At 37.8% G+C, this 13378-nt stretch overlaps 1 protein-coding gene across 1 annotated transcript; it reads right to left on the bottom strand.

The window, feature by feature from the left end:
- Window positions 1-6451: 6451 nt before the first annotated feature.
- LOC126966863 (uncharacterized) lies at window positions 6452-13159 on the bottom strand. Its single transcript, XM_050811134.1, has 2 exons — window positions 12361-13159; window positions 6452-10938 (listed from the first exon to the last, which is right to left on the bottom strand). Exons 1-2 carry the CDS (start codon window positions 12874-12876, stop codon window positions 10360-10362), a joined length of 1095 nt encoding a protein of 364 aa, XP_050667091.1. The 5' UTR covers window positions 12877-13159; the 3' UTR covers window positions 6452-10359.
- Window positions 13160-13378: the final 219 nt, after the last annotated feature.

Here is a 13378-nt window from a genome sequence, read left to right as displayed (position 1 = left end):
CCGGTGCTTTTTGTTTCCCTTGCAGTGTACATTATTATTCTGTGCACAATACCCATAAAACAGCAGGCTTAGGGTTAATAGCTATAGTTGAAAATATTATTATTGATAAATAAATGCTTACCCCCTTATTCATAATGGTCCGCTAACTTTAAACAGCCGCTAAGGAGTGTTTCTCATTCTGACTTAGGTCAATAGAAGAAGACAGAGTGAAAATTAACAATGCTTTAAGTCAGCAGACTATTATGAATAAGATGGTTAAACACTAGTGGTCTGCCCATCGCTTTGCATCGGTTATCAAAATAATAAAGCATATTTTATGTATTAAGTATATATATCATCAATAATTTGCGCAGGGATATTAGCGCAGGGATCTCCCATTTTTAGAGTTCCGTGCTTCAAAAGAAAAACGGAGCCTTTATATTTCCATTTAAAATTAAAATATTTTTATTCAAAACTAGCTGACCCAGCAAACTAAAATAAGAAAAAAATAATAGTTAAAATTTTTGGGGTATATAAAAATGGATGACGACTGATTCTCAGGCCTACCAAATATTAAATCGTACATTAAATCTAACAACTATAGGTAGCCAAAATTAAGTTTGATTTTTACCTCCTGAGAAATCTTTCTCTGAATCTTTATATCTATAAAGATTCTAATTAGTTATTCATTTTAAACTATTCTTTCAATTTGATTTCTGAACGACGCTTGACACTTTAAAGGACAAACAATATTGTTGTTTCTATTTAATTTCGAGCATTTTCATGTTTATTTATCTTTTAAACCTTCTCTGGACTTCCACAAATAATTCAAGACCAAAATTAGGCAAATAGGTCCAGCCGTTCTCGAGTTTTAGCGAGACTAACGAACAGCAATTCATTTTTATATATATAGATAGGATATGATATCACTTATTGAAAGTCAAGAACTACCACCCATCCACTCCAAAAAGTATACCTCAGACCTTCGGACCTCAGAAGAACAGGCGCAACAAACTCAGTGGGCTTTTTTTTTCATAAAAAATATGGTTACAGAGTAATATCGTACAATTTAACTTATTATTTAATAGCCAGAAGGCAGTCGCTTTATTCCCAATCTGTGGTATCATTAAGAAAGTTATTTATGTTATATTAACACAAACGTTTTTTATCAATTCTTTTGAATTTCATTTGTTTTGGACATTTTCTGGAATCTTGTTGTAAGAGCATATACACCGACCCACAAAAGACTTACTAACTCGATTAAGCCGAGTACATTAGTACATTGAACGTATAGGATATTTTTGTTATCCGTCCCTGCATCTGTCTGTCAAGAATTTTTATCTGTGAACGCATGTTGAAATACCCAAGTCACTGTCTCTTGAAGCTGTGAAAAATGAAACTTATAAAGAAGATACGGCCGATTATGCCGCAAAGAAGAATATTTGGACTAGTGTCCAAATATACTCATGGGAATCAAAATTAATAAGGTATTTCCCGTTGACCTAAACCTGTGAATTATGGTTATTAAAACTGAAAAAGTGTAAAAATTGTACATTGGTAATTAAATCATACAAAAAGTAAAGAAAAAAACCGACTTCAAACCTTACCAAACAATAAATATATTATGCACTAAAAAGTATAAAAATAATTGCGCATTTTTATGCAATCTACTTCTAAGTTCCCAGTCACAATTGATATTTTTGGAATCGGTGTCCTCCCGCTCTCGCCTCGTCACGTCTCACCTATAAGTATGTACTTATGTAGTTACAAACCAAACTTGGTTTACACCGACTCTAAAAATAAGAAAATCGAAACTAGAATTTTAGTGGGACAGGTTTTTTTAAGTCAGTTGTTTTTATTTTTTTTATTTTTAGTGAATCTAAAGTACCTACACTAACTAATTTGTCTGACTATGTATGCAATGCAGGAATGAACGTAAGAACATTGCAATATGATTACAGACAGGAGTAGTGCCACAGATCGCACTCTTACTGCTGTAAGCCATTAAGAAGTTGCATTGATCATCATAATCGACTTGACCATAACGACGTTATGGTAGGTGAATATCGATCTCCGCTGAGTATTGAAGAGTTCCGTTATGTTTTCATTGATCCCATAATCAGAACCTAACATACCTAACTCTCATCAAATTACCCTTGCATGTATCCTTTCCAATAAAAAAATCATTGAAATCGGTTGGCGTGATATTGAGCTATTCGTTCGTTGGTCAGGCACACACTTAATGCAAATTTAAGAATTTGGTTTTCTCATGGATGCCATCGTCTGATCTGTACCGCAGTGCAATGGGAAAGCGGAGCTTTCAAACAAAAACAGAATCATCGAAATCAGATCACCTCGTCGAAACTTCTGAGGTAACAAACATAAAAAAACCGTCGAATTGAGAACTTCCTCCTTTTTTGAAGTCGGTTAGAAACAGTTGCCCTGTGCTGCTCCGGGGCGTAAAAAGAATAGGGTAATCCCAGGTCCAAGGGTGTCGTAAGAGGCGACTACGGGCTTTTTGAAAGTGGGAGAGTCACGCTGCTGTCTTATGACGTCAGCACAATCGGGCCAGACTCGTCCGGGTTACTTACCACACTCGCACAGAATACCGGCGTGAAGTAGCGGCCTAGTGCCGCTATGTTTCGCATAGGTTAGTGTCGAGGACCGGAGGTCATTCCCCCCCCCCCCTTCCCCAACAAAGATTATGAAAGCGGTCCCTAAAGAGATAGTACCCCAGGAGGGTACCGGCTCTACCAGAGTCGGAGAATCCCTCCCCGAGCACTCTAGCTCGGGCTGCCCTTCGTATTCTGGGGAGGGCACAGTACCGCGCATGACCAAGGACAAACGAGGCAGTAACACCACGGCACCCCGCTCCACACTCAACGTGGACTTTTGCAATATCAGGGGAATTCACTCCAACTTAAACGCCGTCCACCACCACCTTGAGACGGCGAAGCCGGCCTTGTGTTTCCTTACGGAGATGCAGATATCTCGACCTAGCGATACGTCATATTTAATGTACCCCGGGTACAAAATTGAGCACAATTTTTTGCCTCATGCCGGGGTATGTGTGTACGTTAGGGAGGATATCTGCTGTCGCCGTCTCGGCAATTTTGAGGGTAGGGACCTGTCCATTCTCTGGCTCCGCGTAGATTTAGAGGACCGCGTCCGCATCTATGCGTGTGTCTACAGGTCCCATAGTGGTAACGCAGAAACCGATCATCTCATGGGCTGCGTTCAAGCGGCAATTGACGACGTGCTTGCACAGATCCCCTCCGCTGAAATCGTAGTCTTGGGTGGTTTCAACGGGCATAATGCCGAATGGCTTGGATCACGTACCACAGACTACGCAGGGCGATATGTGCATAATTTTGCATTGGCGTACGATCTGTCCCAATTGGTTGAGTCGCCAACGCGGCTCCCGGATGTGGATAGCCACATGCCGTCCTTATTAGATCTTCTGCTGACTACACATTCCGATGGTTACCAGGTCATTGTCGACGCCCCTCTCGGAACGTCCGACCATTGCCTGGTCAGGAGTGTAGTGCCTATCCGACGCCAACGTCGCAGACCACCAGCGACCCGTCGCGTTTGGCACTACAAGTCTGCAGATTGGGATAGGATGCGTTCCTTTTTTGCATCCTACCCTTGGAGCAGGGTTTGTTTCCCTTCGGATGATCCTAGTGCCTGCGCCCTTGCAGTAGCCGATGTGATACTACAGGGCATGGATATTTTTATACCAAGCTCTGTAGTACCGATCGGTGGCAGATCACAGCCCTGGTTCGATGCGTCAGTTAAAGCAGCATCTGACTGCAAAAAACAGGCGTATCGAACTTGGGTTGCGGCGCTGCGCACAAAGGATCCAAACTGCATAGTTCTTAAGAGGAAATACAACCGTGCTTCCAGATTTTTTAAGCGGCAAATCGTCCGTGCAATGTCAAAACACGTCGTCAAAATCGGCGAGCAGCTTTCCAGTTACCCGACCGGAACACGCAAGTTCTGGTCGTTGTCGAAAGCTGCTCTTGGTAACTTCAGCCAGCCGTCCATGCCGCCGTTGCACATGAGGAATGACACCCTGGCCCATACGGCAAAAGAGAAAGCCGATCTCCTGTGCACTCTTTTTGCCTCCAACTCGACCCTTGACGACAACGGAAAAACGCCGCCGACCATCCCGCGGTGTCAGAGCTCCATGCCTGAAGTACAGTTTCGACAGAAAACTGTTAGGCGAGCTCTGTTTTCGTTGGACGTCAGGAAGTCGAGCGGGCCGGATGGCATTTCTCCAATCGTGCTTAGAACGTGTGCCCCTGAGTTGACGCCGGTGCTAACGCGTTTATTCCGGCACTCTTATTCAAAAGGCGTAGACCCTGATTCATGGAAGTCAGCTCTTGTCCATCCGATCCCAAAAAAAGGAGACAGTTCGGATCCGGCAAACTACAGGCCTATTGCTATTACCTCCCTACTCTCCAAAATCATGGAGAGCATAATAAACCGCCAGCTCTCGGTATACCTTGAGGGTCACCAGTTGATCAACGACCGGCAGTACGGCTTTCGCCATGGTCGGTCGACTGGCGATCTTCTGGTATACCTAACACATAGATGGGCGGCGGCTATTGAAAGCAAGGGGGAAGGCCTGGCAGTTGGTCTGGATATAGCGAAGGCCTTTGATCGTGTATGGCACAAGGCGCTCCTCGCAAGACTTCCATCATTTGGGCTTCCCGAGAGCTTATGCAAGTGGACCTCCAGCTTCCTCACTGGGCGCAGCATACAGGTCGTTGTCGACGGTTATTGCTCGAATCCCAAGCCCGTGAACGCTGGAGTGCCCAAAGGCTGTGTGCTATCTCCCACGCTGTTTCTTCTGCATATCAATGATATGTTGGACACCGCCAACATGCATTGCTATGCAGACGACAGCACTGGTGATGCCGTATACACGGGCCATGCAGGTCTCTCTCGGGAAAACGTCGACCAGTGCCGGGAGAAACTTGTGTCTTCTATCGAGTCCTCTCTCGAGAAGGTCACGGAATGGGGTAAGTTGAACCTTGTCCAATTTAACCCCCCCGGAAGACTCAAGTTTGCGCGTTTACCACTAAAAAAAACCCCATTTGTCGTATCACCGCTCTTCGAGAACACTTCCCTTAAAGCCTCGCCTAGTATCGGAATACTGGGTCTCGAAATCTCGAGCAATTGCCAATTCCGTGCCCATCTGGAGGGCAAAGCCAAACTGGCTTCAAAGAAACTGGGCGTCATAAATAGAGCACGGCAATACTTCAAGCCGGCCCACATTCTAGCGCTGTACAAAGCGCAGGTCCAGCCTCACATGGAGTATTGCTGTCATCTCTGGTCTGGCGCACCCCAGTATCAGCTCGATCCATTTGACCGCGTGCAACGCAGAGCAGCTCGAATCGTCGGGGACCCAGTGCTCTGTGAACGGCTGGATCACTTGGCGTTGCGTAGAGACTTCGCTTCATTGTGTGTCTTCTACCGCATTTATCACGGGGTGTTCCGAAGAGCTGTTTAACGTAATTCCTGCCGCCGAATTCCACCTTCGCACGACACGCCACAAGTTAGGATATCATCCTCACCATCTGGATGTGTGGCGGTCCTCCACAGTGCGGTTTACAAGGAGCTTTCTTCCACGTACTACAAAGCTGTGGAATGAACTTCCTTGTGCGGTGTTTCCGGGACGATACGACATGGGTACCTTCAAAAAAGCGCGTACACCATCCTTAACGGCCGGCAACGCTCCTGTGATTCCTCCGGTGTTGCAAGAGATTGTGGGCGGCGGTGATCACTTAACAACAGGTGACCCGTACGCTCGTTTGTCCTCATATTCAATAAAAAAAGGAACGCCTACTTTAATAAATTTTATAATATAAATCAGATTATTGGAGAACTATACCTGTCTATATTTTCGAAGCACTTATTCCTCTTAATTGCTTTAATATATTAAAATTGTAATGAGAATTTAAAATATCAATAAGATTAACTGATTTGTCGTTTTTGTGACCTTAGCGCGTTTAAACCATCAATCATTTCGCCTTAGAATAAGGATTGGTCTCAGCTGCGCTCCCACTAGATACCGCACTACCTAACTTTATAGTGTAGTGTGTATTAGCTATTTGTATAGTCGTTTAAAAAGTAAATTTTGTAACTTATATACGTTTCGCATTATTTTACATGAAAATTAATAATATATAAAATACTTACTGATGATAATATGTGATCCCAGTGTCTTTCTTATGTATTGTAGTAATATTTTTACAAAGTTATATTACGCAAACCGGCATTTTAGTTTCCATTATTAGCAAAGTTTAATGGCACGTCAACGTCACACATTGTTCGAGACTGGCTTGAGTACGCCCACTTTGCGACTACGCCTGCGGTTACTAGTTGGAGCGCAGCAGAGACCAAACCTTAATCTATTCTTTTCGCCTATAGATTACCAACTCTCGATGAACAATTCAAATGAAACTCGTTCAAGTCATTTGTGCTATTTAATTCACAGGTAGAATTAATTATCTTAAAATAATTTACATGATAAAAATCCTACTTTGCTTTCAAAATGTGATCAGAAAAAATATTTGAAGACATCAAATATTTATATTATTGGTCTTTACTAATTTATATTTTAGCGTATATGACTCCAATTTACTTTTATATAATTTTAAATTAAATTCTTTGTATGTTGATGTGCACGACGTTTTCACCTGTATTGCAGGAACACGATTTTTGTACCTTGTGTTATTATTTTGCGAATTGACATGTGTATCCTGTGTTAGTGGACCTTCAATAAACTAAAAAAAACAAAGTAACGGCGCCTTTATCTGCCGTGAAGCAGTAATGTGTAAGCATTACTGTGTTTCGGTCTGAAGGGCGCCGTAGCTAGTGAAATCACTGGGCAAATGAGACCTAACATCTCATGTCTCAAGGTCACGAGCGCAGTTGTAGTGCCGCTCAGAATTTTTTGGGGTTGGTCAAGAATCCTAAGCGGCACTGCAGTGTAATGGGCAGGGCGTATCATTTACCATCCGCTGAACGTCCTGCTCGTCTCATCGCTTATTATCATGAAAAAAATAGATATTAGATATAATTTTAAACAGCATTTTATGTCTGAGTGTTTTTCCTCGGTATGTTTGAAAATGGCATAATAAAATATAATTGAAATTCGAGTGTCGACAATGAACGTAGCAAAAGATGAAAGAGGGTAGACAGAAATATTTTCTCTTATTGATATTATTAAGGTTACATATACACATATTCACCAACATGTGTACATGGCACAAGTAATACTTAAAATAGATGTTCGACAGTCTATTTTTGAGTGTAGTAAGATAATTTATTTTTTAGTCTTACATTATTTATACATCTAGATAGATTGTGACAATTGTGATACTTCGAAAAAAAATGAGGCTGACTGTTAACCTCTATTTTGAGCAATGCACGCACGCTAACACAAAGAGACATACAAATCGGGAGTGTAAGACGTAGCATGTCACGAACACTAAATTAATAAGCCTGGCCTGTTTTCATCGGTTGTCTAGCAGCAAGAGGCTCTATCTTCTCTCTCAGAGCGCCATTTATTTCCTACGCGGTAGTGGTATCTAGTTTATTATAAATGACACCAAAAAGAATTCTAAAGGAATCAATTTTGAGAAAATATATGCCTTTTATCTACATGTAGTTATCTAAATTTAAACTGATTTAAATAAAAGTTTGTTAATGTAACGCCCACACTGCCAAAATTTATAGACAATACGAGATTTGCACCTGAACAACAAGAACTCCTCTAGCATTCCTGACTTAAAACCGGTGTACAAGTAAGCTAACCATTAGATGATATATCATAAAAGCAAACCAGGCTTGATCCACTCGCCCCATTGTGGCTCCACCTACAGGATATACTTTTCAGCAGGGGGTGCATAGGATATAGGTAATCAGGCAGTGCCTACGTCGTTATGAACCTAAACAAATATAGCACTAGTGTAAAAGTTAATTTGGTTCCGTTATTTTATTACCAAACTTCTATTCAACACCGCGTAAGCAATCTTTGCTAATTCCAAAGCTCAACTACGACTAGTTAGATCCACAGTGCCTACCTTGCTACAAATCAATGTACGCCCCTGCTTTGCAGTTAATATTATCTTTGACAAACGGGAGTGTTTACACATTTAAATAAAACACTTTTTTAAGGATTAAAAACGCGTGTAATTGTAACTGTGTTTTTTTACAGTCGTTTTTGCGTAAAAGTTACATTTTTATTATTATTTTAGTTAGTTAGATGATTTTTCGTGATTTTTCAGAGCACGTTTTCAGGGGGACTGAGGTTGACAAGATTCGAGATAGTACTAATATAGAGAAAATACTGTTACAATTACACGCGTTTCTAATCCTTTAAAGTGTTTTTAGACATTTATATCAAGGCATTACCTCTCATTCGAATACTGCATCGTCCATAAATTTTGGCAAGAATTAAAAAATTTGCAATAAGACAATAAGTCCACACACTTATGGTTTTCAATTTTCTCGTTTTTATGGATTAAAAGGATAATTTAGTATTCATTTCGACTAATAGAGTGATCACTTCTATGATCTATAAACCAGAGAGGTCCGGCCCTTATGGTAAGTTATGAATTCAACGTTGACCTAAAACACCTGGAGGTCATGTCCACTACAAAGGTTGGCTATTGAATTCCTTGTTAGTTTTTTACTGTTTTATTAATTTGCTTTTGGCGGAGATAAACATAAGCAATATATCACAATAATCTAAGTTTACTTACAATACTAATAATAATTATTTACAACATTTCATCAGTAATAAGTAAATATTTTGTACTCAATAAATATTTTGCAATCATGTTAAAATTTAGATAGTTCGTATTTGATTTAACTAAGCATACAACAACACAAGATAGCTTTGATATTCCTTTGCACCATATTTTGCCAATAAGTTGATACAGACCAGATATTCTTTCATTTCATGTTCTGCTATAATAAGTATTCGAGATACTTTTTCTCGTTTATTGCATAAAAGCATACAGAATGTATAATATGATTCAGCAATCAAAATTGTTAAAAACATCAGACAGCCAATTAGTATGGAAGGGTGAATGGCCTTGAATAATATGGCATTCAATTTAAATTCAGCTGTAGCGAAATTTACATCCCGCTTCTGCCCTTATCACTGTTTCTGCCAGGTGGCTTCTCTGTCTGTGTGGATATTCTATGTATCCCTATAGGGAAGACGAAATTACAAGTTGATCATTATTTACCAACCCTAATAATGCTTCATTTGGGCTATCAATTTGTAACTTTAGCTCTTTATGGTACAAAGGAAAAATACTTCCAATTACAATCTGACAAGAACGGAATACACAACATTGTCATCAAACATATTAATTATAAGTAGCAAATTAAATGGATTGAAACAACTTAATATCATTAATGTATGTACATATTACTATATATTAACAAGAATTATGGTGAATTATATTTCCTTAGTTGATTTATACATCTCGATAGACTGTGACAGCTGCTGTTAATAAGTAACTTCTATTTTCAGCAATACACACACACTTAAGCAAACTGACATTGGTATCGCGAGTGTATGACATAGCCTATGATGCACACAAATAAAATTTGAAAAACAAAATTTTATAAACAATGCGGGACTCGAACCCATGACCTCCGGCGTTCCGTGCCGGTGCTCTAAGCAAATGAGCAAACTGAATTCGAGTGACGTATCGTCATAAAATCTTGTATGCTTTGTTCAACTCTCAGGTTGTGGCTTCATTTTCATCTACTTTACAGTTGATAGCCTGCTCAACCCCAATATTTGCACATTAGGAAATTGACTTGAGATGTCGCTATATTGTAAATCAAAGCAATTTGTTTTGTTTTAAAGTGATAACTTGGGTTGAACAAAGCATACAAGTTTTTATGACGATTCACGACGAGCTCAGTTGCTTAGAGCACCGGCATGGAACACCGGAGGTCGTGGGTTCCAGTCCCGCATAAAATTTTGTTTTTCAAATTTTATTTGTGTATTATTCGTAGAAGTGAGGGTTATCACTTTAAAACAAAACTAATTGCTCACACAAAAGTAATAAACCCCTAGGCTTTATCTAGAGATATAAATTATCTAAGCTTATTAACATAAAATACATTATGGTTTATAAAATGTAACATAATTTCATGAAATCAGTCTCAAAATATACTAAGTAATTTAATAAAATTATATTATGTATACAAATATAGCGTAATTACAAGACAATAATTATGTAATTCACTATTATTGATAATACTTTATTTATTACTATTTTGTTTAATTTTTATAGCTATTTATACTATCATGTATGGTTAATAACAAATAATTATGGATTTTTATCCATAATCTGTCCCAAACGATGTCAGTCCTTTGTTTTGAATTGCAAATGAGACAGCAGCATCTAAGAAATCATAATTTTCTATAACATCATCACTGCATTGTATTGTTTCATCGCCTTCACATTCAATATTAGAGTTATCAAGATCATTCTCGCCATAGTACTTATAAGAGCTTGAACTGCCAGGGTAAAAGGCTATCTGCATATCGTTACAATCAAGTTCATTGGATGAGTTCGGATCACTGTTCTTATTACTATTCGCTGTTTGTGATAATTCATCATCTGATTGTATCGGACTGCTCGGAGAAGAATTAAACATATCTTTTGATTGTGAATCCGTTAGTGATTTCTCATGATCGTTACTACTACTTGCATTGCTTGTGTTCTGTAGACCATGAGCTGAAATAGCCATTAGAATACCCTCATTTTCAATTGTATTATCTCCAGGGAGATTGTTTATGAATTCGGCTACATCTAAAGCCAGAACTCTGTTGTTATCAGCATCTGGTGGAAGAGGTGCTAGCATCCAGTTGTCGAGTACACGGTTTATGGTATTGTCAACAAAACACTTTGCCATCTGAAATAGTTAAAAGTTTGAAGTTATTAATATTGCATACAACAAAAGTGATTTAGCCACATATTGTAAAAAAAATTGAGAATTTAAGAATAAATACACATTCAATTATATACTTTTTAGTGTTATTTCATTTTAAATAGCTTGAGTTATCGCCTAAAAGTTGTGTAGTTAGATAAATTAACTTTACAATAATTTCTTCATTCTTCACATTCTTAGAACTATTCAATAAAATAATTGTGAACAGGGCTGAACCAGGAATCCATAATAAGTTATCTTTAATATTAAATTTAAATGATCTATGATAGATATGACCAAAATCTTGAGGATATAGCCAAACATCACATTTCTATACATTTCCTGTGTCTCACAATCACTATGTGAAATTAATCTTTTTTATATTGACTATATTAACAACTATATCAATTTATATACAATTTATACAAGCAAACTGATGAAACTAAAAAACTCAAATGTTTCATCTTTCTGGAAAAAGTAATAATGGAAATCTGTAAATACTTATATAAAAAACTTCATTATTATTGAGTATAGTGGATTGTTAAATAAAAAAAAAGGTATTTTAAAGTAATATTAATTTACTTACATTACTATCACTATTATTATCACTTTAAATTTAATAAGATAAGCAGAGTTTTGAGATGGAAGGATCATCAAGCCACCACAAGTAGCAGGTTGGTTCACTAACATGACACACGGACCAGAAGAAAAGAAATATTTGTAATGTTTTTCATAATTTATACAATATCTAAATACTATAAGAAAGAGGCACACAACAACACAAAAAAAAACTGTGGAATATTATTTCTATCATAGTAGTCTAAACTCAGCATGTTTGATGCTTTGAAAACCAGCAGACCAGCCATAAGTTCTATCAACTATTCAACCCATTAAAGCAACAAAGTCTGCTACGAAATCTAATTAAAAGAAAAATATAAAAATATAAGCATTGTTAGCTGACCACAACTTCTATAAATATCTGGTACATTTGAAGTTAACTAATAATAACAACTGGTGATATTCAAATACCAACATTTCTCAAAAACAGTTTTTAACTAAAGTATACCTACCATTTCTAACATATGGCTACCAAGCCTGGGCTCTGACTAAAACTCGTTATTTAAAAGGTTTGATAGAATAAAGAAAGTGAATTAAGACTTACAAGTTAAGTGGCAACATAGGTACTATAAAAAATAACAAGTTAAAAATAAAAATCATAATAATATGACAATCACAAGATAGAAAAATCACAGAAAATTCATGGGATGGGAAGGTGATCTAAAGAAAATAAGTGTTATATAGACAAGGACAGGAAGAACATTGGGACACATCATCATTTCAAAATTTAGAGAAAGTGTTATATATATTAATACAAATTATAAATATGCCAACAATGAAACTCCCTACCTGTCTTGCTTGCCACCGTGCTATACACTGATCCTCTGTGTAATAATTACTGTTCATTATAGGGTTCGATGACTGTGACTGCAATTCATTACTATTACTTTCATTTGTACTATTTGAAGATGTCTCAAAGGAACTTATATACCGTGGATATGGTAACTTTTCACTTGCTGTTGTTGGAGGCAAAAGTTTTTCACAATCCGCTACTGAATCCAGTGTATTGAAATCTTGCTTTAAGAGATAGTCACCCAAAATTTCAAGGTTTTGTTCAGTATTCCCCACTACATTCTTGTGTTCGGGGTTCACGTGTGATGAAGAACAAGGTTTATCATAATCGTCGTTGGGAATTGAAGGTTTAACTTCAGTAATTTCATTTTTTAAATGGTATTTACCCTTTACTTGCCACGCAAACCTTGCTTTCTTTAAAGGGCGATCAGTTTCGAGCTCTATTGGGGCGTCGCCATTTTCTTGACGTTTGCAAGAAGGTTCTCCTGCTGTTGAATCCGGTATATTATTCATGTTAAAACTAATCTCTTAAGTTTGTTGACATACACACAACAATAAAAATAAACAAACATTGACTTGACATCACTAATTAGCCAAACATATGATTGGTTGACAAGGCATTGGTAATTAAGACTGTTTTTGCAAAATTGAATTTAGTTAAAACTTAAAATCGCTATTCGTCTTCTAGAAATCAAGGATCTTATACACGAAAAAGTAAATTAGTATATATTCATTTCACATAAATATTGTTGGAGCAATTCCTGAATAATTTGCTCATTACTTCCGATACGATACGGGATATAACGGGGGGAGGGGAACTTGGTGGGGATACCAATCATTTTAGTATTACAGTTTTTTTTTTTAATTAGACGGCACGGGGTTCTGCAATTCAGCTAGCTAGTGCTGCCAATTGATGAGAGCAAATAATGGCAGCACTGTAATAACATTCATTATCACGTTGCAACTGGCTATAAAATATTATATTCAAATTCAAATATTTTTATTCAAAATATTA

The sequence above is a fragment of the Leptidea sinapis genome, chromosome 11, assembly GCF_905404315.1.
Source record: "Leptidea sinapis chromosome 11, ilLepSina1.1, whole genome shotgun sequence".
NCBI classification, from domain to species: Eukaryota; Metazoa; Arthropoda; class Insecta; order Lepidoptera; family Pieridae; genus Leptidea; species Leptidea sinapis.
The sequence above is the reverse complement of the archived record's forward strand: the minus strand, read 5'-3'. Positions and strand labels throughout refer to the sequence as shown.

What these genes read in the sequence shown, in the direction of transcription:
- LOC126966863 (XM_050811134.1), bottom strand. Translation starts at nt 12,876, where the DNA reads ATGAATAATATACCGGATTCAACAGCAGGAGAACCTTCTTGCAAACGT. An exon ending in CACGGTGGCAAGCAAGACAG is followed by an intron (nt 10,939 to 12,360) that starts GTAGGGAGTTTC and finishes TAACTATTTCAG; the next exon opens with ATGGCAAAGTGTTTTGTTGA.